This window comes from Melanerpes formicivorus, unplaced genomic scaffold (genome assembly GCF_026170545.1).
Source record: "Melanerpes formicivorus ecotype bairdi unplaced genomic scaffold, bMelFor1.0.p_v2 SCAF_30, whole genome shotgun sequence".
Lineage (NCBI taxonomy): Eukaryota > Metazoa > Chordata > Aves > Piciformes > Picidae > Melanerpes > Melanerpes formicivorus.
In genome coordinates this window covers 7,842,576-7,867,396 of record NW_027142382.1, presented here as the reverse complement: position 1 = coordinate 7,867,396, position 24,821 = coordinate 7,842,576, and the positions used below count along the sequence as shown (strand labels likewise).

Genomic DNA, 24,821 nt, shown 5'->3' with positions numbered 1-24,821 from the left:
TGTATTCTGGCTGACAGGGAGAGCTCGCACGCCGCTGAGCTGACAGCCCGCTGCTTTTAAACAGAAACAATGCCGCCGCGATTTTGTGGGTATTTTTTGGTCGTCTTTGTTTTGTCAGCAATTCCTTGGCCACAAACCAATTGCCTTTGTGGTAACAGAGAGCTGATGCCAAGCTCAAGAGCAAGTAAACTCCGACTGGCAAAAGTCAGATCTCTCTCTCTTGTCTTTCTGCTCTTCATTGTAATTTCACTCAGCCTCACATTATGTCTCTCCTTTAAAAAGAAGCAGCAAAGATATCCTTTTCCTTCCCTGCCCTTTGCTGTGTGGGTGACCACAGAAAGAAAGGAAAGATAAAGCTGATACTCCCAGCCTCATCCCATCACCCCTGCCTCTGTTACCTCTGGTCCTCTCTGCCATTTCCCTGGAGACCCACCACAACCACCAAAGTTGTGTCCTCAGGAACAAGACCTCAGAGAATCCAAATCTGGGCCAGGTTCCCCAGAGCAGACTGTTCCCCTTCAACCATCTCAGGGCTCACATGTGATAGTGGTCCCTTTGCTGCTGTGGGCTCTTCTGTACTGGTGGGCAGCAGCATGCTGGCTCTGCTGTGCGGGAGGCACCGCTTTGATTTTGCTGGGGTTTAATGAGTTGGTTACCTGACAGTCCCTAGAAGCAAGGCTCGGATGAAGCTCTGGCATCCTTACAGTTCAGTATGAAAATGTTTCAGTATTTTGAAAGGATAGTGAGTGTTTCCATAGCTGCTGGTAACACACATTGTCTATCATCTGTGCTGGTTTAAGAAAACAAAACCAACAAAGAACAAAACATTTCTCAGAACCAGTCTCTGGCGAGCACTTGTGACGCTAAAAACACTGAAGAGGCACAACTGTAGGAGCGAGCAAATGCATACTCTGGCAGTATTAAGGAGTTATTTTTCCTCAATAAACTTAATCTGTTTCTTTTGTCATATGTGAAATTCCATCTGTGCAATGTTTGGAAGAATTCCTGCTGTAAAAACACCATGTAAATGGGGTTCACCCAGGGGTAAGCAGGGCATGCCTCAGATTCTCATGCCTCCTAAGTAACAACATCATTAGAAAGAAAAAACCCCACACCAACCCCTAATCTTCCTAGGAACGCAGTATTGGAGGCTTCTAAAAGGGAGCTCATTAAATCAATACTAAGCTATTCATCAACCCTGTAATAAGGTATAAGCTTCATTATAGCAACACTTGTTGAGTTTGAAATGGCTTGCTGGACATCATAGAGTCATGCTATGGAAATGGGCCTCCTACAATAGCACTAGTTGAGGTGGCAATTATGCACAGGTAATTTGGTGTTTCCATGGCCTCATCCTGAATTTCTACCTGAGCAACCGTAGGGTGTGCTGCTGACTTTGGGAGAAGTTGTTTCTCCTCAAGGTACTTGAAGGGACAAATGAGGCACAGAGAGCTGCTTGCCATCTCCCCCGGGAACCCACGCATTGCAGATGAGCACTCGAAAATGCTCTGCAACAGGAGAGTTGAATTAAGCTAAGTAGGTTTGTGTGTTGGCAGGCCCAGAGAGGCACAGTGGGGAGGGCAAAGGGATGCAGCCGTCAACAAAGGGGAGCTTGCTGGCTTTGAAACCCTTCTCAGTCATCACTGAAATAAAGGAGGTTGAATGTAGAACCACATCGGAGACTAGAATGCCCAAGAGGAAGGGTTGAGGTCCACATACACACAAGGCCAGTGCCATGAACACCCAGGAGTCCAGAAGCCTCCTGTGGGAGGGAAGTGGGAGGTGAGGGGTGAGAAGCAGAGAGGAGCCGAGCCCAACCCAGTGCTGCTCTGTATTACTTCTACATCACATTGGGGAAGTTTAGCCCTTGTCTCCACAACTTCCATGGCTCCTGCCCTTTCCCCTTGTCCTCATTCTGCCTGCATCTCCAAAGACTCCTGGTTGTTTGATAAACTGACCTGTCAGAGGCATAGGCAGGCACAAAATGGTCTTCCCCAAAGCTTACTATAGAGATGGTATGTCCTCCAGTGGGCAGAGCTGACTGAGCATTTCTCCATTTTGGAGCAGCAAGAGTTCTGCTTTGGGAGGGACATCAGATGACCCAGCCCAACCCACAGGGTGCCAACCATGGTACCCCCACAGGCACATGAGATCAAGATCCCCAGAAGGGTTGTCAGGGGAAGGCTTTGGGCTAATAGCTGCATCCCAATCAAGGGGCAGGGGATGGAGGTCTCCCATGAGACAGTCACCTATTGAGCTGGTGAAGGCAGAGCCAAGCAGAAAGCAAGAGATGGAGGGGACAGCTGTGCCAGTGCTGTAAGACAGGGAAGATCAAAGCTTTATGGCATTATAATCATACACTGAACCAGGGCTCTGTGCAAACCAATTTCAAAGATGTCACTTGTTCTGGGAGCTGATTGAAACACGAAATTACAGAGTAATGCACTTCCTACCCAGTGCCTGAGCAAAGGCAGCGTTCACCTGGGGGAAACAAGCGCTGCTCCGTTTATCTCTTTTTAAAGAAGCCTCCCCCCCAGAGCGGTGCAGCACTCCGGGACACACACCTCCCTCTGCTCAGCACACCCCTCAAACATGTCCGTGTGCCACCTCTACTATAGCCGGCTCTGCTGCCAGGCTGAGAAGAGGGCAGGGCAGGGGGGAAGCCACGGCCATATCATGTAGATAAGGTAATCTTGCAGTACCACCATGGTGTGGTGCTTGTTGTTCCTGGAGTGCCACTAGATGGGGTCAAGCACCCAAACCCCCAACCTGCTAGCTGAGAAGTGAGGTTTAATGCATCAAACTTCAGCCTAATCTGGAGTCCTATTTTCTTCATAATGCTATTAACCCTTTGTCTGCATTTTTCAGAGAAGAATCCTATTGAGTCTGTTTCCAATTAAAAATCCACCAACAAGAAAATGTTCCCTAGCTCATGCTCTTCCTTTTTTTTCCACAAAGAAGCTACTTGGGAACATTTTCTTTTGACCTTTGAGATTGAAATGGTAGCAGAGCCAAACCACCCAGTGGTCTTATTCCCGGGTGGGTGGCTTCAAGGCTCTTATTGACAACTCTGACAGGCTAGGGGCTTTACTTACAGCGTTGTAAGGAGCAACATGCTTTATTTGAGAGGGTTTGTTTCCAGTGTCTTAATCAACACCACACTTGTAACAAGGATGGAATGTCATAGGGGTACAGAGCCTGAACTAACTGGGGGGAGGGGGGAGGAGGAAAGGAACTGCTGCCTTTGTCATGGATTCTATGAAATCATTCAGAGTGGTATTTTCTTCCTCTTCAGAAACCAAGCAAAGAATTTTTGAGTCACTGTTTCTGGTTTACTGAGCCACTCTGGGTGCCAGAGAAATGACCTGCTTTCTTTTCTCAAAGAAATTTACTGATTTCAACCTTTCTGGTAATCTACTGTACTGACCCATGGAGCAGGACACTGAGCCCTCCACAACCATTCTTCCTCTTGACTCAAGGTCCACAATGAACAGAGCCACACTTGGAGTGCTTTGGTGCTGTAGTTACTACATTGAAATGTCAGTGTACAGGAATAATTTCTGCCACGTGAGCTTTTCCTTTTAATTAGAGCAACAGCAACTGTGGTATAAATGCTCAGACTCTATCAAACCCAACAGATTTTAGCTCCCAGTGCTATTTTCAACATGCCAAACTGGATTCAGATTAAACCCAAAACACAGCAGAAAACTAAGGACTTGATGATCAGTTCCAAGCGATTCAATATGTTTGCATGCTGGTGCCCAGGGACTTCATTCCTACTTGTTCAAACTGGGGATGTAGGACAACACCCTTTCAGCTGATGACTGTCAGAGGGGGGGAAAGAAGCCCCCCCCTTCATGGGCAGTCAGGACACAGATACCTCCAGGAGCCACTCTGTCTTGTTGGTGTTTGCAGGTTCTTCCCATGGATGGGCAAGCTGATGTCAAAATCAGCCTTAGCACAGTGAGGCATAAGTATATTTTTGTGTGATTAAAGCCATTTTCTTAGTGCTGGCAGGTCCTTGTGGGTGAGGTGTGCAAGGTAGCACAGCCTGTGTCTGGCCAGTGGTCCTGGCTAACCTTGCCTCCCTGGCCCCAGTCAACTCAGGGCAGCTTCTAGATGTTCTTGCTGTACAGCAGCAAGAAATGAAAAGCAGGTTCATAAACCTCCATCACAATACAGCACATAAACATTTGAAAGAGTAAAAATGTCTTAAAAGCATGCTTTTAAAAATGTGAAAGAAAATGTCATACTCAAGGCCTCTCTCTCTTGTGCTCCTTCTCTTTCCTCCTCAACAATGGCTCCTCTGAGCATTTAGAGGGACAAACCATAATCCCAGCATATCTCTGTAATTCCAGCATAGCTCTATACCCATCACCCAGAAAGCCTTGTTTACTGCTTTTACCTTCCCAAAGTCACATGCTGTCCAGTATAGCTGTAGCAGTTTAATCTCACATTAGCCAAGACAAAGTGTAAGAGTAAAGCTCTCCTGCTAGCATTGTTGATGGATTTGCACAGGCCACTGTTAGCAATTTATGCTACTCGTGTACAGCTCTTCTCTCTTAGCACAAGCAAAACAAACTCATTTTGTTTCTAGCACCTTTCTAGTGAATTTACTTCTACATCTGCCAATTGCCTTTTCACTGGCCTCCCACCACAGCTGCTTTTCCTAACTCTGTTAACTGTCATTGTCCTTCAAACAGTCCTTTATGATCAAGAAGGTTGTAATGTCAGACATAGATTGCGAGTAGCTTTGAAGCAAGCAGCCTAGCTTCACTCACCCTTAGTGAGGGTATTTGGTTTCAAGCCTAATGCATTTTTGTGCTACAGGGTTAATTGCACTTAGTACTCCATTAGTAGCAAACATGTGCCCTTTTTATGTTAAGAAAAGGCAGAGCATGGACATTTGTGTTATTTGTCAAAGGCTGAAATACTTTTATGGCTGCTGCAGAGAAGAAACTTTCAGCTCAGCCTCTCACAATCAGCCTTTCTAGTTCCTGGTAATATTGTGCCATTAATCATTAGTACTGAAAGACTGAATATTAGCAATATATCCCTCAGTACAGTCACTAGTAATCTCACTTCTTCTACACGCCCCAATTACTCTAAAAAGTAAAGAGCTATATCCTGGCTCATAGTGAAATAGCCAACCACTGCCATGCTGGCCCTCTCAATGGACGTCCAAGATGAGCCAGGGGGGCCATATGAATGAGCCTATTGTAGATGTTTTCTCTTTCCTGAAATGGGAATATAGCTCTCTGTTCAGGGATGTTACAGGGATGGGAATTGTGACTTACCATATAGCCACATGCCTCAGGATCCTGATCCCTCAGCTCTCTCTGGAGGCTCTTGTTTCTTATTTGAAGCTAACGTACATGACTAGGAAACTAAAGGGCTTCACCCCACTTAACCATTCACTGCAGCTGTCTACAAGTTAGTGATGACTGCTCCAAGCTACTCACACAGGTTCCCCCACAACCTCTGGTGGTGTCTCCAGAGAGTGATTCATCATGCCTCAAACTGCGTTTCAGAGACATGTGAGCTGATTTACCCTTTGGAAGTTGTCCTTTTTCTCTGCTGGGGAGAGAGTGATTCTAGCAGAGTGACATGCGTGAGATGCCGACCTTGTAGATGGTTAAACTTACATCAGACACATCCCAGCCCTACCTCTCACTCGGGTGTCCTGCTGAACACTGTCAAGCTGCATCACTGCCTGAAGCTAAGTGTGAATCAGCAGGACTACAGAGTTCTGTTTTTTCCACGCAAAACCTCTATGATGCTCCCCCACCCTTTGACAGAAGTGATGTTTGAAGAGCTTGGGGGAGCTTTCATTTTGGCTTGGACAGTCCCAGCTGAGGGCTCTCTTGTTTTCTTCCCCACATGTGCACTCATTTTCTGTTCTTCTCTTAGAGGAGCTCCTACTGTATCAAACAGATGGCAAATCTGGCATACTATTTTTAATACTACCTAACAGTTGAAGCGTAGAGAAACTGAGCAGTGTTCACAAATGCCAGCTGCTAATTAGTGTGAGAAGTAAAAAGCAGGCAGGTAGTTTGGATGTACCTGGGCTCATGCTATACTTATATCTGAGTCCAAAGAGTGCAAAACATGGAACATGTTTAGAAATGGGATTTTAGGTAAGGCTTCTGCTGGGTATTGGGACCTATGGGTGATAGGTCACTTAGCACTATTTTTTGGTGTGGCTTTTTGAAGAAAACCTCTTTGCTTACACATTTAAAACTATTAATCCCTTCCAGTGGTTTCTACAGAGTGGTATCTGAAAGTCTGGATCCTGCTTCATCTTGAGATGGACAACAAAGACCACTAGAGAGACAGAAAAAACTCACAATGAAAAGTTTCATATCATCCCTCTGCCTTAGCAATTCCAAAATCCTCCATGTAAACTGTTCTTACAGGAGCAGCAGCAGTTTTTGCAGGTCATGCAAGATACATATCCAAGTTTACAAGAGACTTTTCTGACACACTCCCCTCCAATCTCATTAGTGAAAGATTATCATTTGAGATTGTTTCAACTCTGCAATTTCATCCCTGACTCTGAACATTGCTCACTGAGCTGAGTGAAAAGACATCAGCAAGTGCTAAAAGTCTGGAATACAGCAGGTTGAGAGCAACAGAGGGACAGGAAACTGAGTATGTGGGCTTTGAAACGATTTCTGCATTATTTGTTCAGGAATTTTACTAGGGTGAAAACAAGAACAAAGCAATTACCAATGGCAGATCAGAACAGGACAGCACTCAGGGCAGGGTTTGCAGTTTACAGAGAGGATTAGCTGTTCTGAGGATCAAATACAGAACAGGAATTGGATTTGTAAGCTGTGTTTTTACCCATCCTATCTGAAAGCAAAATGTAATGTGATTAATTGTAAACTGGTAGACTGCAGAGTGTGTGCACAGTGGTCCCTCAGTAATATCTCTATCCCAGTCCTTAATATTGAACTGCTTCTCTGAGCGGGAAAGGCAGACAGGGTACTACAGCTCTCAATCCCTGCTCTTTCTGAGATGGGTTTTTTAATCTTTGCCTTATATGCAGAGGTGGATACTATGGACCAAGAGACAATGGCCTCCTATTTCAGAACAACATGCTTCCCAAAAATGCAGAACTGTCCCTGGAAAAGAAGCCAGTCTCACAGAAGCAAACTGTGGGCTAGGAAGCAGGCATCCCCATAGAGTTGCCCTGTTCTACTTCACAGTCACTGCATGCTTCACCACAATATTATTTCCACTCCAAAAAGCCTCCATTATTATCCATTCTGCTTGGCTCTGTTTTGTTTTCCAAGGCAGACAGACAGTATTCAATCAAATGGCTGCCTCGTGGTCTTGATGGAGACTGGTTGAAACAATCAAGATAAGCACTCAGAGAAGACCAGTCTTTCTGACATTTTTTCCTAGACTTGGTAGAAGCTTTGCTAACAGTAACAAGGGTAGAAATGTGAAATAAACTGAACTCTCACACAGTAGAAAGGAACTGTGTGCAGATGCTGCCTTGCTTTTGAGGAATGCATTCTTTCCCTCCTGGCACGAATCCAGGGGAAATGTAATTAACAGGGCTTATATGTGGCTGATTTTCTTCATGGCATTTAGTCATCAATCTGCAAGATGAAGCAGAGGCCACTGTTTCCCTTTCCCATGCAGTGTATCACTACTGTGATTCTGCTTACACGTGATTTTGGCTTTGACTTGGCTTTCAGAAATGACACTGTCAGCTGAGTGTCTTGTGCCATCTGTCTTACAGGAGACTCTTGTACCAGCAGGCAACACTGGAGTCACAGTATCACAGTATCACTTAGGTTGGAAAGGACCTCGGGGATCATCGAGTCCAACCTATCAACACAGACCTCATGACTAGACCATGGCACCAAGTGCCACATCCAATCTCCTCTTGAACGCCTCCAGGGTCGATGACTCAACCACCTCCCTGGGCAACCCGTTCCAATGCCGAATGACTCGCTCGGTGAAGAACTTCCTCCTCACCTCGAGTCTGAACCTCCCCTGGAGCAGCTTGAGACTGTGTCCCCTCGTTCTGGTGCTGGTTGCCTGGGAGAAGAGACCAACCCCCTCCTGGCTACAACCACCCTTCAGGTAGTTGTAGAGGGCAATGAGGTCTCCCCTGAGCCTCCTCTTCTCCAGGCTAAACAATCCCAGCTCCCTCAGCCTCTCCTCACAGGGCTTGTGTTCAAGGCCTCTCACCAGCCTTGTTGCCCTTCTCTGGACACGCTCAAGTGTCTCAATGTCCTTCTTAAACTGAGGGGCCCAGAACTGGACACAGGACTCAAGGTGCGGCCTAACCAGAGCAGAGTACAGGGGCACTATGACCTCCCTGCTCCTGCTGGCCACACTATTCCTAATGCAGGCCAGAATGCTATTGGCCCTCCTGGTCACCTGGGCACACTGCTGGCTCATATTCAGGTGGCTGTCAATCAGCACCCCCAGGTCCCTCTCTGTTTGGCAGCTCTCAGCCACTCTGACCCCAGCCTGTAGCTCTGCATGGGATTGCCGTAGCCAAAGTGCAGCACTCGGCACTTGGACTTGTTGAATGCCATCCCATTGGACTCTGCCCATCTGTCCAGTCGGTCGAGGTCCCTCTGCAGAGCCTTTCTACCCTCTAACTGACTAACATCTGCCCCTGACTTGGTGTCATCTGCAAACTTGCTGATGACTGACTCGACCCCTTCATCCAGATCATCAACGAATATGTTGAAGAGGACAGGGCCCAGCACTGATCCCTGGGGGACACCACTGGTGACTGGCTGCCAGCTGGATGTGGCACTGTTCACGACCACTCTCTGGGCCCGGCCCTCCAGCCAGTTCCTAACCCAGCACAGAGTGTTGCTGTCCAATCCACGAGCTGACAGCTTAGTCAGCAGTTTGCTGTGGGGGACGGTGTCAAAGGCCTTGCTGAAGTCTAGGTAGACCACATCCACAGGCCTCCCCACATCCACCAGGCGGGTCACCTGATCATAGAAAGAGATCAGGTTGGAGAGGCAGGATCTGCCCTTCCTGAATCCATGTTGGCTGGACCTGAGCCCTTGGCCATCCTTCAGGTGCGCAGTTATTGCTGCCAGGATAATCTGCTCCATCACTTTCCCTGGCACTGAGGTCAGGCTGACTGGCCTGTAGTTTCCAGGTTCCTCCATCTGACCCTCCTTGTGGATGTGGACCATGTTGGCCAGTTTCCAGTCATCTGGGACCTCACCGGTGAGCCAGGACTGGAGGAAAATGATGGAGAGTGCCCTAGCTAGCACATCTGCCAACTCTCTCAGCACCCTAGCATGGATCCCTGTGAGTCCCTGTGTCCACTCCTTTTTTGGAGGAGGTGTGTCAGGAGCTGCATCCCTGGCTTTTTTGAGCTGTGCTGACCTGTGTGATCATGCACTTTTTGGATGTGCATTGTGGGGAAACCTGTCTGTGCTCTATACGCACGTGATCATAGCCCATGTAGGATCCTGTCTTTGACCTCTGTTATACTCCACAGCAAGGTCTCAGTCCTGTCCTAAACAATGGCATCTTCCAGTGCCAGGTGTTAATGCAGGGAAGGAGCTGCTGTGAGAAGCTGTAGCAGTCACTTTCCACCCAGGCATGGGAACAGGACATAACCAAGACAATGACTGTGGGTCAGAGTCAGATGAAACAGGTTTGAAAGAAGATGAAGTCCCTCAGGACTGCCTGTGAATATGGATCAGACCTACAAACAATGCCAGAGAAGTGTAATTGTGGAGATCCAAACTGAACAGCAATTGCTTCAGGAGAACTATCCAAGCAAAGACATCTTTAGATGCTTACTTCTGCAGGGCTGCCTGTCCTCAAAGCTGCAGGTCAACCACTTCCCTGATCCATGTGATCTAGATGGCTGAAGTATGGATGAAAGCCAAATGTCACTATATTGCCTTCATGTGGCTGATGTCCCTGCAATGATAATGACTTTAGGCAAATACAATTCCTATACTGCACTGGAGCCATCAATAGTACACAGTACTGTGCTGCTCTTTCTACAAAACACATTCCAATCATATTCCATCCGCACAACTGACATGAACCTTATTGGAAACATAACTTGCAGACAATAACAATTCCATATTGATGGGAAATGTCTGAGGCTGGCTGCTTTGGTTTAGAACAGAAGCTAGTTGGTCAGAAAAGCTCAGTAGGTTTCAACAGAAGAAAACTTTAGCAGCATATGCTCTTTGATTAAAAAAACCCAGACATCTGAGGACAACCATTCTGAGATGAGTAGCAAAGTGTGGTTCAAGTAAAAAACCCAGACATGAGGACAACCATCCTGAGATGAGTACCAAAGTGTAGTTCAAGTAAAAAAACTCAGACATCTGAGGACAACCATCCTGAGATGAGTACCAAAGTGTGGTGGGTGATTCACAAATCCACTTTTAGCAAACTTAAGTAAAAATGCCAAGTATGGAAAGCTAAAAAGCATGTATGGAGATAGCTCATGATCTAGTCTCTACAGTCTTTGTTTTGCTTCCCACTCTTTCACTATTACACGGAGTGAAAGGAAGCATTAACATTCATCCTTGATGCATTGAAGCTCCTGCTGCTTTCTGTGAGTTAGGTCAGCTTCTCTTACCTTTTATGGGTTTTAATCATCCCCCACCCCCACCCCCACCATTTCTTTTTAATCTTATCTGTCCTGGTCAATAATAATTGATTTCCAGAATAAGAAGCCTCAATACCTGAAATAGCACTCCTGGCACATCATAAGCCTTTACCCTCTGTTCAGCCGCAATTAACATCATCTGCTCGGTCACCACGTGCACGAGTTGTCCTGCCCTCCGATGCTCTGTCAGCCAATTTTAGCAGCTATCACTCCAGCAGGATGCTGTGTTCTGCTAGGACTGGGGGTTCAGGCCTATCTGAAATTGATTGGCCATGTTTTATTGCTTTGATTGCTGCTGTATTTTAATTACCAAGGGTCAATCGCTGGGCAATGTAGGCTTTCAAAACAGACCCAGGCATTAATCCGACCCATTTTCCTGGCAGAAGTTACTAACTGCCTCAGCAATCAAGTGCCTTGGTGTATTATAAAGTAAAGATAATGCCAGGTATGATTTCATCAGGGTCAGAAAGCAAGGACGGTGGATGTCTATCAATGACCTCCTGAGGTGACCAACATCGTTCTCTTCTCTGCTACAAAACACCTGACGCTCTGCTCAAGAGTAAGAGAGCTTCTCACCACCAGTGAAAACAAGACTGAAGTTCTTGCTTCAGCCTCAGCTCAAGTGTATGTGCACTTGATCCTAGGCACAACAGCTCTCAGTCAGGCTGGCCAGATCTTGAAGTGTTGCCCTGGCTCTCTGGATTCTTCAGGCTTGTGATACCCCAGGCTATGAGCAAACATTAGCAGAGCCTCGCTGACACAGTATCCTGTGTATTCTCCCATGGCTTCTCCATTGCCAGTAGCAGAGGTCTGGGTTGGTACTGCTCAACACCTCTGGATGAAGGATTTCTCTAGGTGTTTAAAAGGCACCTTAGAGGGGGCTCATGGGAACCATGTGACTGCCACGCTATTCCAATTTAAGAATAAAGCACACGAAGGCCAAGGCTGTTGGAGTGAGGCTGCAGGCTTCATTAACTTCTGGCACCTCTGCCTTGCAGAAGTCTTTAATTAGATGGGGACATGTTATTTTTCCAGCATGGTCCTTGCCTCACTGAACACACAGAGCCTGCTCAATCTGAGGAGGGTGGCAGCAGCTCTCATGACCCTCAGTCCCTGCCTTTGCCTGGCAGCATAAGACAAGGCAATGAAAACAAACAGTTGAAAGGCAATCCTGGGTGACATGTTCCTCATTTTCTGGGTCATCAATCTGAAGGCTGATCTGTGGTTGTGCACACTCTCTGTGCCTATCATGGGCAGCAATAGAAACTGTGCCTGAGACTATGTGACGCGGGTGGTGGTGGGGCTAGAAAATACCATTTCCAGTAAGGCGCTTGCAAGGAGAGGAGAGGAGCGGAGACTTCTGACCTTGATGTCTCCATGCCTACAACCTTATCTGCAAAACAGCACTTTTATGCTCTCCCTGAGCTTTGTTACTAGGTCTCCACAAGTCCCTTTGAGTGGCTTCATCCTTAACCTAGAGGCTCTGTGGCTCTTTCTTTATGGGAAGTGTGAAGTAGGCAGGCTCCAGCACTGGCCAGGGAAGATGACTCTCTCCCTCTTCCCCACAGTAATCTGGGCTCTGCTCTGGTAACACCAGCAGCCCCCCAGAGAAATCAGCCCTGCCACTCACTGTCATTTCTGGCTTTGAGAAGATGACCTGAACCTGGCTGCTATGAGGCATTTTATTTCCATGGCAAGTTCAAAGCCTCCACCATAGCCAAAGGCACACAGAGAAGCTTTCTCCCACCCCTTCCCCTGATATCTGCACTTCAAGAAGCTCAGGGGATGCACTGCTCAAATAGTCTTCTCTGCACAGGGGCTGCCTGGTGCGTGTGGAAGAGCAGGGGAAAGAAAAGATGTTTGGGGGCATGGGAAACAAGCAGCAGACTTTGCAATTCAAGGTCTGAGTTCTGACCTAACAGCAGGATTGATACAGCCTGATAGTCAGCAGGAGATTTGGCATGGCCTGAGGGGAAAAAACTCTCTGTACAGTTTAAAGCTAGCTCAGGATGGTGTAGTCCAAAAAGCAGTGCTCTTTTATGCTATCCAAGGACCTCACCAAATCTGGGCTATTTTCTTCCTAAATCTGGGCTTTTGCATCCTTAAATCTGCAGCTGTTACCATCGGGCACCAATATTGCGTTATGAGAAACCTTTTGCTCTCAGTTCACATACATTATTGCTCTACTTCTGAACACTGCAATTAGGTCTCCAGTGCTCACCTCCTTTAGCAAATAAAGACACAGGTATTAAACAGGAATAGAAAAATATTGCAGCTCCTGAGTCCAATCAGAGAATTGAAACGGTCGGATAAGCTTTAAAATTAGCCCAATTCATGTCTGAATAGAGCTCATATCTCAATGGGAACTAACTGTCCTTTCTCTTTGTCTTAATTTCCCCCCTCCCACCCTGCTGCTGTTGGGTTTGGAAGGTGCTCTTTAGTAAATACTGCAACTCCAAAGATATTATGGACCTCTTCTGCATTGCAACAGGGCTACCAAGGTAGGTCTCTCTTTTCATTTGAGACATTCATTTCACTTTTGTTCCTTTATTTCTGGGGAGAATTTAAAGACAGGCCATGAAGTGTTAATTTACCTGCTAGTCAGATTTCTCTTGTGTTCCAGTCTCCTGGAAGAAGAAATTAGGGCAATTCAAGGATCACCAGTTGGAAAAGGGTATGAAGCTCTGACAGGTATTGAGCCACCTCAGTGCTGACTGTGCCTGAGGAACAGAGTGGCATAGAACAAAACAGAATAAAGATATATTCTAAAAAAATAAAAGCAAGTGCAGAATCTCAGCCTTGGGTACACACAGGTTAAGTGCACCTACAAGTAATACCTCAGCACAACAATTCTGCCCATATTGAATGAAATGCAGCCATACACTTAGAGGCTGGATTTTAGGGGAAGTTTGGGGGCAAGAAGAAGCATTGCCATTAAGTGTTAAGCTTTCTATTTTGATACAGTACAATCTAACACCAAGTATTGGAAACACAAACAGCAGAACTATTTTAGAGAACATAAATATCCCCAAATCCATTTGTCTGGGCCAAGTATTTCCTCATTTATGTTATCCTGCAAAGTCCATGTATCTCTCTCTGCTGTGATTTCCTGCAGGGTTTTTCTTACCTTCAACCTAGAGAACAACACCCAACTTAACTCTCTGAGTTGTGAGGACCCATGATCAAATCTCAGTGTATGTCAGGGTGAGGGAGGCCAGTGCCTGGTGGAGGATGACATGGTGTAACATCCAGGCACTTCTGCACTGCCTGATGGTGCATGGGGAGGGAAGCTTCTTAGTCACACCTAGAGGGGACATCTGCTGTCTGCATACAGAGGGTGAGCAGCACAGGCCAGATGCACAGCAGCATACAATCAATAAGTCATAGTCCTTACAGCCTTGCAGTAGAGAAAAAGCACAGGAAAAGGTATGCTAATCCTTTAATTAAATGTTTATTGCATGACTCCAGCTCTGGGGATTGAAAGACAAAATTGTTTATATTGACTTAGAATTTACACGAGCTGCTGGGCAGAATGAGTGCCCTTTGATATTTAGCCTGGCTATTTCCTCTCATCTGACACTGGAGAAGTTGATAACTCTCATTTGCCTATGATGTCATATACTTCTACTCCATCACCCAGGAAATTTTGTTTAGCAGTTTTAGTGATTCATGATCAGGATGTTCACTGCATATTTGGCAGAAGACTTCTAAAAAAAAAAATGTGGCTTTCAACTGCTCATTTCAGGTTTCTGGAGCCTGAGCTTATGAGATCACACATAGCACAGTAGGAGAAAATGAAAAAGAAGAACATTTCCCACATTCATCAAGGCATTTGTTAAGTGTGGTTTGGTAAAAGAGTAACTAATTAATTTCATGACACTCATAGCACCAGTAGTCATTTGCATACTGTGAGTCAATACAGAGCTGTGGAGTGAATTTATCACCAAGTATCACTTTTTAGCAGGAATTATTAGTTGGTGAGTCAAAAGAATACATAAGATAGCAGGGAACAAAGTCTGCTCCAAGATCAAAGATGATCACACAACATTTTGCCAGAAAAATCTGCAGTAATAGAAGTGGGGGAAGCATCAAGCCTACCCTGCCCTGTGCTTTGACCCTTCCTGCGCCAAGGTAAAATGGGTCCAAGATAGTGCCAGGCCAGGTGAGGAGAGCTGCAGAGATTGCTGCACAATATGCAGCAGCCCAGAATTTCAGCCAGCCTTTCTAGGTCAAATAAACCTCTTTGAAACATGCTTTTCAGGAACACAACCATCTCCCTTTTGACAGCAGACAACTGTATGGTATCCATTGATCCGACAATGCCTGCAAACTCAGAGAGGTAAGCCTTGCTGCAACCCGCTCTTGAAGAACAGCCAAGCCCAAAGGAACTGGGGGTGGCTGCTGTAGACACCTTTTGTATGGGAGGTGGGTAGCTCCCTGGAGGGAGATGACAGTAAGGATCGCATGCTAGTTTGTAACACCAATGCCTGCTGGTTTTGAAGACTTTGTTACTTGTTATTAAAGTAGGAGTCATTGTCTGAGGAAAAATTACTACTTTTAAGTATTTAATGGGGAACATCTGTTGCCATCCCACACTGTTTGCTGTGAAGAATCCCAGCTCCTTTGTTTCCCCACTTCTTTATTGCTCTGCTAGGACACAAGCATGACATTACTTGCAAAGAGAAGTCAAAGTCTTTGATGAGGGTGGGTCTCTTCCATGCTGGCTTTGTCCCTTCCCACATCCCTTTCTCTTTTTCTCCTTGGCTTCCTGTTACTTATTCAGCCTGGCACTTTTAGTTTCACTCTGACTGTTTGCAGTTACTCCTTCTGCTATTATTTACTTCATTGTTTACTTCATTATTACTTACCATTGACATTACTCTCACTGACTCCACATGGCAAAACCCCAACAGCTGGGAGGGATCAGCCCAAGAGGACAATGCACAAACACAGAGCAAGAAGATGATTCCCATAAATGGAACTCCCTTCTAACATACAAAATTTCCTCAGCATCCCATTTCACAATCTCTCAAGGCTTGCCAAAGATGCCACTTTAACCATGTTCATTACATGGTCATACAGCACAAGGAAGATCTCTCTGTCTTCTAGTTCAGCAGTAAATCAGGGGTTTGGGTGTTCATTAAAAAAGTGCCCATTGCATGTTTGAACTGAAAGGTTTCAAGAAAGCTGAGAACACATTCAGATACTCTTTCCTGCTTCTCAGGTAGTGAGGATGTAAAATACAAACTGCTTTCTGAGTGTTGCTAAGGTCAGCCCTCTCTGACTCTTCTAGGTCTCCATACAAAGTGATACCTGTTGCCACTGGGCAGCTCTCAGGTAAAATGACCCTTTTGAACTGAATTTACTACAGCTGAATTTTGTGACTATTTGTATGTGGAAATTATGTGATTATGAAACAAAAAGGAATGATGATGGTATTGTGGTTGTAGCTATAGCAGAATAGGAAGTGTTTGATCACAGTGCTCTGAAGGAAAGCTAAAGAAGAAGAAAAGAAAAAAAAAAAGTCCCCACATTTCAAAATATTTGAGGGGGAGGTGGAAGGACTGAGGTCCAGGGGACTTTCAGAGTTCTTAGCTCTGATTTGACTCAACACCAATGATTTTCTGGGGGAAGTCTCACAAGGAACAGCTGATTGTTTTTTCAGGCCATGCAGAAGCTGTTTGAAAGCCTGTCCTGCAGTGTTTTGTCAACCTTGTGCAGCTCCCAGCAAAGCTCTATTGGAAAGCATGACATTTGAACCCCATGTTATTTCCAAATGGCTAAGGACAGAACATAATTTCTGTTGTGGGCATGGTAGCTCTGAGTGTAATACATATTTAAATACACCTGACAAGATCAAAGCAGAACCCATCTAGAACAAATACCCTACTGCACAACACTGTTGAACTCCACAGGCAGAACTGAAGTGGCTCTTCTATCATTTCTCTTTACCTGCCAGTGTCACGTTCAGGCCAGTAGCTCTCAGATACCAGAGCAGAGCACTTTCTTGGGGCAATTCCTACAGAGCATCTGTCTCTCCCATCTGTGTAACTCCAGTATCTGGTGCCACTCACTATGAAGCAGCCTGAGCTAGAGCCCTAGCCTGTACAGCATGGTGCTAGAGGGAGAGACTGGCCACTGAGACAGGGGCAGCAGGAGGATAGCAGATGTCAGATGGAGACACCGTCTGGAGCAGTAAAATGGGGAGACAGATTTCCTTGGAAAAGGAAAGTACACAGAAAGAACAAGACAGAGCCAGGAGGTCTGGGGCTGTGAAATGTAGTTCACAGGAATGGGTGAGGCTCTTAGGACCAGGGCAAGGCAGTTTTGCTGGTCCCATCTTGTCTTCTTAGTAATGATAATTGCAGGTCCTACCTCTTCTTTCTTAGGCTCCTGTGTTATGCAAGGAAGCGGTGCCTGGTAGCACTGTCCTTTTTCAGATGGGGAGGCACAGGGAAGCGAAGCCACCCTCTGAGGTACCCACAGCTGCTGTGGTGGGAACACCTGTAGGAAAAGGGCACAGCAAGGCAGTTTAGGAGGATATGCAAGGATGACAGAGGCAACAGTGGTAACCATGTGCATGTAGAGAGCAAAAAGAACAAAGAAGTCAGGAAACAGGGAAGAACTTCATCACAGTAAGATGTTTTACAAACCATAAATAGGTTCCACACCAGTGGTTGCCACTGTTGCTCAAAGGAGGCAGTCAAAGCCAAGGGATTCACATGACTAGCGGGAAAGAAGCTTTCTCCTAAACAATGTCCTTATTGTAACAAACTCTGTAGGAGCAGCATCACTCTTCTGCTCCAGGAGTACAGTACTTGCTTTTTCATCTCTGAGAAGGTGAAGTATTAACTGGAGCGTGTGTCTCTGGCTGGTGTAGGCAGATAGTCATTTGCCCCAACATGGAGAAAGAGTGGCATAAAAGGCCAACAGGGCTGTGCCAGGGAATGCCACTGTGTTACACAGCTGGGAAGCTGGTTGAAGGGCTGCCTGGAAAATAGGCCTTCTTTTTTTTTTCCCTAGAAAATCTACTGCCTTTTTTTTTCCCCTAACATGAAGCTAACCGTATATTTTTATAAGACCATGTATGACTTTTCACACTCTCCCAGGGCCCTCATTTTTCACCCCAGCTGACAGCACATGGCTCTGCTTTGTGCAGAGCACAGCAAACTGTCAGCAAGGACTTTCTTCCCTCCCTGCATTTTATAAAACAAGGATTTCCAAAGATCTGAGCTGAAAAGGGCAAGAAAAATTCTGCCAAAGCCTAAGACAGAGACTGCTATGGAAAGAGGAGGAAAGTTGAACTGAGTGTGATGGAACTAATGTTCCTTGGTATCTGTTTCTCTTTCACATGGGTTGTCATTAATCTTGAGCATTCCTGACATTTTGCTGAGAGTAGGAAGAATAAACAGAGTGGGAAATTGTTCCTCTTCATTAAAAAAGGTAGCATCTCTGTTCTTCACTTCTCAAACAACTCTGCCTGCATGGTTCTGCTTCCCAAAGCAACTTGTACAAACACATGCCAAAAAAAAAAAGCAGTCCCCCCAGCTTTCATAGTAGTGGGGAGTTATGCACCTCTTTTCAGCAGTCTCCCAGGCAGCTGGAAAAGAATGACTCATGTTTCAGTGGGACAAAGGTTGTAAAAGGTAAGACTGGAAAATACCGTCCTTTGGAAGGAAAATATAAGCAGTGGCTCTTATCCAGCAGAGGAGATATCCACTGCAGTCTTCCTACAAAACTGTTCTTCATTTCCTGGCTGTAGTCATGGGAGACATTTGGAATGAAAAAAAAATATTATTCCAGTGAGCATCTTTTGGAAGCAGCAATGACCTCTGTATCGCCACAGGGTCAGCTGTCTGCAAGGCAAAGGCAGGGCTCCAGCTGGCTGGCTCTGAGCTTGTGGGTCCACTGCATCACGTGCTGCCCCTCCTCCTGTGGCCCTGGACCAGAAGGTGCACAGCTGTCTGAGTAGAGCATCAAGGCCCTGGTGGCAAACTCTTCCTTCTATCTGGGGTGTTCAAACTCCAACCCATTCAACGGACCTCTTCTCCCTCCTGACAGCAGAAAGGCTCTGGTCTGCATCCTTGTGGTGGAACAGGCTCAAAACTCACAGTGTTGTGGCTGTAATTAGTAGGATTCAGACACTCTGCAATATTGCTGGAGATGCCAATTAAATGAACAAAGCCTACTAGCAGCACACTCTTGAGAAATAAAACTGAAGTCTAATAGTTTCTGATAGTGCAGAGAAAAGAGAAATTGTGGACCTCAAGTGAGCCTAATCCACCATGGTCCTAAACAGAGAGGAGATACAACTGGGGGCTTTAGTCCTACAGTTCCAAAGTTAGGGCAGCAAAGCACATAGCACTTCAAGATCTCACCAGGCATGTAACCTGAAAGAACATGAGATGTGCCAAGCTTAGCCCCAGTTGCCTCTGCATCCCTGTCTCTGGCTTGCTCTGGTGGGTCCTTCAATACAAGTGTCCCTCCCATCCCTGGGGAACTGGAGAGGGAAACCCAAAGGAAGCAGCGCCTGCCTGGGATGGAAGCCAGCAAGTGGAGAGAACTTGCCACTTGCCACTCCTTGCTCAGCAGCCTCAGTGCTGAGGAGCCCTGCCAGCATGTATCAGAGCAGCTTGGCTAAGCTGAGGCTGTAGGCAGCATCTTTACCTCCCACTTCACTCACCACCCAGTTACTTGCCTTTTCAGCTAAGAAGCTTTCTAGCACTTGCATGGAGGAAAGCCCAGGGTCTCTCCCCAGGGATATCAGCTTGCAGCAGGAGAGCTAGCCCAGCCAAGACCTCCTGTGTAGTAGTCACTTGCTAGAAGGGCCTACATTTGAATCACAACTAACCCTGCCTTGCCCACCACTGAGCCCACCACAAACTGCACCAGAGCTTCACAGGGACCTCTTTTTCCCCCTGAATGATCAAATACACAAGGTCTTGTGAATATTGCTACTGGTAAACTGTCTGAATCTTATTCTGAGATCTCTCTCTTCTCCATCTGGAGGCATATTCATGCTTGCATCTCAGTCAAGAATGAAGAGGCAGAGACTGTGAGAGAAAAATCCCCCTTCCCACCTGCCACTTCTTACAGGCATTCCATGTGGATGCATGCATTGGAACATGGACAAGTGCTTCAGGATTACTCACCTGAGTGGGGATTTGCATGGGACAGCTCAAATTAGCCTGAGATATCAATCACATTTGGAGTTTGATATGACATGATTCACAGGTGTGGGCCTGGGCTTGAAGCACACACCTTCCTGAGGCTTATGTCCACCTGGCTGTTTGTGGTTTTAAAACTCCTCTGACTGCCCACATCCAAACAAACCACAGAAAGTGAAATACAGACAGGAGTCCAAGCCAGAGGCACAAGAATATGTGAGAAAGAGACTCTGTGGCAGGAATTCACCAGCCTGATGCTGGTAGGGAAAGGCAGACACCCATGTCCTCCCAGCCTTGCTTGGCCACAGCAGAAAAGATTGGAGGAAATGAGCCCACCCCCACAACCCCATGCACTCTCTGCTTGCACCCTGTTGAGGCTGGCAGAATGGAGAGGGAAGCTGGAGAGGGTAGGTGAGTGGAGGTAGCTTACCATCCATGATCCCTGCAGGTAAGATGGGAGACGAAAAGTTGCTGCTGAGCAGGGTGATGTGAAGCAGAGGGTGGTGCCAGTGGGTTATAAACCATCTGTGGCAGTGCATGAGCAACCTGATCTGCTCCAGTGTGTACCTGGCCCCTTCTGGCAGGGAAGATGTGTGCTCACTGCCAACCCTCCGATCTGGCCACGGCGGGAGTCACAGGAAAAAGTGCTGCTGCCATGTTCCCCTGCACCTGCTTTCTGTCCAGACCTGCTCGAGCTGGGGCTGCCAGGAGGGAGAGTAAAATGGCTCCTTGCTCGGTGATGTCCTGGCCAAGCTCCCTGCCGAGCTTGGCAAGGGCCAGCAGACAAGGAGCCAAAGTCCCTTTGTCCGCAGCAAGCACAAGAATGAGCTGCGGGAAGCCCGGGGAGGTCTGAGCTGGCTTGTCCCCTGCATGGCATTGCCCCATCGCAGCACCTTATGGAAGGTGGGTTTCTAATGTTCATGTGTCAGCTCTAAAACACCCCGCGCCTTGTGCAAAACTCTGACTTGCCACACGCCTGCCTTTGCAAACGTTGTGCATTCATGGTGCCAGTGTGGGGTGAGCTGGCAAGGGGGGTGCTGCTGGCGGTTGGGGTGCCGCAGGCAGGAGCTGGAGACTCTCAGGAAGGTGCAGAGATTGCGGCTGCCCATGCTACATGCAGCAGGATCTCCTTCTTGCAGAGCGAATCGCAGCAAAACAAATGAAGCAACAGAGAGGAAAAGGTAGCTGCACGCACCTGGTGTATCAGCCCTGCCCAGGGGCATGAAAAGTAGATGACAAAGGATAATGAAGGGAGCAAAAGAACACCTAGCCCTCCTGCTTGACGATGCGGTAGATCATGGAGATTGAACCATATCAGAATGATGTCTCCTTTTCTTCAGAATCAGCAGTCAGGAGAGGTCTTCCTCTTGGAAAGGAAGAGGGCAAAGAAATGGATCTTTGTCTCTTTAAGATGAGACAAACTGCCACTCTTAGTCGTATATCTTTACTGCACCCTAGGGTTGTAAAAACATACATCTTCATTTTGAAAGTCTTTTATTACGTCCATAAACATAAGATTGCAGCTGACTGTTCCCTGGATGGGAATGTCCTAGCACTCCAGTTGAGTTTTGACAGGGGGAGGGAGTGAAAGTAAGATTGGCTTTTTTTTTTTTTTTCTACTGGAACAGTGTTTATAGGAAACTTGTCAGGCTCTGGCATGCTACAGCCACTGTCAGAGAGCTGAGCAGCATCGAAGTGAAAGGACACGGGTTGCTCTGCTTATTTTCACTGTTGGACTCGGGTACCATCCCAGGTGCTGCGCACGGTAAGCTCTCCTCCTGTCTTAATTAGGACGTAGTGTTTGCTTTGTTTCAGTGCGTGAGCTTTCCAAGGGGGCTCCTGAGAAAACGGAGAAACGGCTCTCTGAGAAAAGCACTAATGCCTTCCTTTGCTCTGCTAGCCACTCTGCTGGCAGCTGGATCACAGCAAAATAAACAAAACAACAAAAAAACTGGGAACTGGATCAGAGACTTTCAGGGAGAGCACAGAGCGCTTGATCCGGTTTAGATACACAGCTGTAACACCCAAATTGTTTTGACCAGCAAAGCGAACGCTCATGACAAAGACTTCTGGCATTGCCCATACCTGAGGAACTGCAAATCGTTTCAACAGGTACAAGAGCTATTGTTTAGAAATACAGTGCAAACATTGAGCTGTATTTCTCTCTCCTGTGTCTTGCCTAGGCGATTGCACTTGTGAGGCATTGTGCTCCTCCTGGCAAGTGCAAGAAGTCTCTTCAGAAATGCCAGCAGGGTATTTCTAAGCAGGGTATGAATGGGTGTTCTATAATCTGCAGCATGTATGTGAGAGCATGCAATGTTTCCCCACCTTCGGCTTGAAAAGCCAGGAGTTCATCCACATTGCAGGTGTAAGAAGGCTGCACCACAGCGCAGTTTAAATTAGCTGGTGGGGGAAAGTGGGAGCAATCTCAACATAGCAGGTCCAAGCTCAGCAAAGGTGATTTATACTTGTCCTGACTGTGTGAGTACAGTGTAGATAGATTGAAAGGCAGGAAAACATTGGTGTTGTACTTCTTCCTTTTAGGACCTGAAGTGTACTGTCCCTTAAAATCTAGGGTCTCGTTTTAAGGACTCATTTGCTTTTCCCTCTGTTAGATCCTGCGGTTGTGATGGTCTCAGGAAGGGGGCTGAGGCTTCACCGGGCTGCCTTTCCCGAGCTGGCTGTAGCACCCGAGCACTGGAGTTGGCAGTGGGAGGTGGGAAGTTGCTAGTGTGAGTGCTCCCAGTGCAGCTACTGCAGCAGCAGCTCAGACAGTGGCAGGATCCTGATGGGATCCCTGCATCAGCTTTGTCCGAGCTATGCTCTCAAGGCAGAGTGGGGTGGGAAATTTGCGCCATGCTGTGTCTGTCCCACAAACCAGAAAAGGTGGAGTTCATTCTGCCCGGGCAGTTGGTTTGGCATCTCCTGCTTGCCTGAGGTTTACGCATTGCGATGTGATCCCCATGAATTTCCAGCAAAAAAATTGTTCTCCAGGATAATGTCCCCATCTAAATCTGAAAGGCAAGCTGAGTTTTCTTGTGTTCATAAGCTGTTGTTGTGTTGTTCGTGGGCACCCTGGCAGAGTATGCTGATGGTGCAGAAGCCGTCTTTGCGAGCCAAACCTTTCAGAAGCGGGCAGTGATTCTGGGTGTCTCAACTAAGAGAGTGCTGCTTTTAAACAAGTCACATCTCAGAGATCCAGCACCCCTGAAAAATAATTCTGAGAAACCTTGACTGTAATCTCCAGGCACAGGACAGCAGGTGAGGCGAGGAGTCATTCCCAAACACTGTCACTGTTCAAAGGACCAGAATGACTTTTTGGCCAAATGCCTTGCCGTGAGATCTGGAACTCTGTGGATACCACGCTGCAGGGGGTTGAGGAGATTGCCTTTCCTCTGTCATTTTCTGTTATGCCTCCTTCCTATTTTTTTATTTATTTCTTGTTTCAGAGAAAGAAGAACTGTTCCAGAATTTACTGGGACAGATTGCTGAACAGTTCTCGAGGTAAGAAGCTGAACATCGTTATTAATTTAAAATATGATTTCTTTTATCAGCTTGAAGTAAATTTGTTACAGAAGACAGGGAGGCATGTAAGATCTCTTGCAAATCCCACTCTTGCTGCCAAATTTAGGCCTAGCACACATGTTATTCCCTGCTGACTGCAATATGGTAGCTTAAACCAAAAGTCATTTTGGTGATTATCTTTGACCTAAAAAAGAAATGAAGGAATTAATGTAAGTGCTCTCATTGTGCTCCTCCCCTCTCAGGAAGCACAAGGAATGCTGCTTTGTCGCAAAGTCAAATGATATGATTTGTTTCATTTTTCCCTCTATCACCCAAACATGACTCTCCTCTGAGAAGACTTCTCCATAGCTGTATAGCTGTTTATTTCATTCCAGCTGGTTTCAGTAAGGCAGATCAGTGCCAGCACAGCTCAGCAAATCACCAATGTAACTCAAGAGAAGGAGGGCTTCAGAGCACGCAGACACCAAGATGCTGCTGTTCCACAAAACATCATCAATTTAATTATGCTTCCCCGTAGGGGTACAATAACAAGTCACTTTTGAGAGAGTGGCTAATGAAGTGTTGCAGAGCCCAAGCACATTCCCAGGGCCACAACAAAACCATTTTTTCTGAAAATTAAACTTGAGTGTACTTTCTGTTCAAATTTCAGCATTCCCATGGAAAATTTTCTTGTTCTTGGGGCAACTGCAGTTGGACACAGCAATTCTCTGAAAAATATACTCCTTGCTAGCAAAAATGCTTTGCACCTAGGATAGAGATGGCAGTAAATGTATAACATTAATACATGAGAGTTTTCTTTCCAGGGTTTTTAAAATCAATGAGCTGAAAACGGAAGTAGCTAACCACTTGGCCATGCTGGAGAAAAAGGTTGAATGTGAGTGTCCCTTTATTCATCCTGCAGGGGGAAATGGTGCTCCAGAATCACCCCCACCTCACTCTCCTCCTTGTACTCCTGGTCTGTCCCGCTCCTTACAGCCCTTCTGCTTTCTACAGTTGCTTATATTTTGGCCAGTCTTGAAGCCAAAAGGGCCCTGGACAGCCCAGAGTCAGGCATTGGAAAGAGAGAGCCTGTGGTAGCACCCACTGAGAAAGTAAGGCTGGGGAGGGACATCTGGTGTTGCAGATATCTGGAGCACCTCCTGCCCTTCCCTTTAGGGGTTGTTGAGCTCTCCACCAGGCTTTGGGCCCAAGACCATGGTCTCTGGCCACTATATCCCCGCAACAGAGGGTCTCCACTACTCCACTCCCTGCCCTCCACCTCCAAGCTCCCTGGCCTGACCTGTCATGTCCTCACATGCCCCAGCCCCATCTTCCTGTCACTTCCCCAGCACCCAGGGGTGACCTCCATGCTTCTGCACAGGCACTCCCTGCACGGGTCTGCTCCCTTGACAGAACTGGGGCACTTGCTGCTGTGTTTTGTCACTAATGACAAGAGGGTAACAAAGGTCCTTTCCCTCTGTTTTAAGTCAGACACTTGCATGGATCAAACACTTCTTGCA

At 46.7% G+C, this 24,821-nt stretch overlaps 1 protein-coding gene across 3 annotated transcripts in view; it reads left to right on the top strand.

Moving 5' to 3' along the window:
• The window catches only part of PDE9A (phosphodiesterase 9A), a 55,544-nt gene that overhangs the window by 1,040 nt on the left and 29,683 nt on the right, over positions 1–24,821 (top strand). Inside the window, exons 2-6 of one of the 3 annotated variants that reach the window (XM_068155199.1) lie at positions 13,061–13,131; positions 14,892–14,969; positions 21,426–21,562; positions 23,247–23,301; positions 24,126–24,196. In XM_068155199.1, coding sequence (XP_068011300.1) covers positions 13,061–13,131; positions 14,892–14,969; positions 21,426–21,562; positions 23,247–23,301; positions 24,126–24,196 — 412 coding nt within the window. Of the gene's footprint in view, positions 1–13,060; positions 13,132–14,891; positions 14,970–15,923; positions 15,968–21,425; positions 21,563–23,246; positions 23,302–24,125; positions 24,197–24,821 lie in introns of those variants that run through there. The other 2 variants (XM_068155200.1, XM_068155201.1) reach the window with 2 other exon arrangements.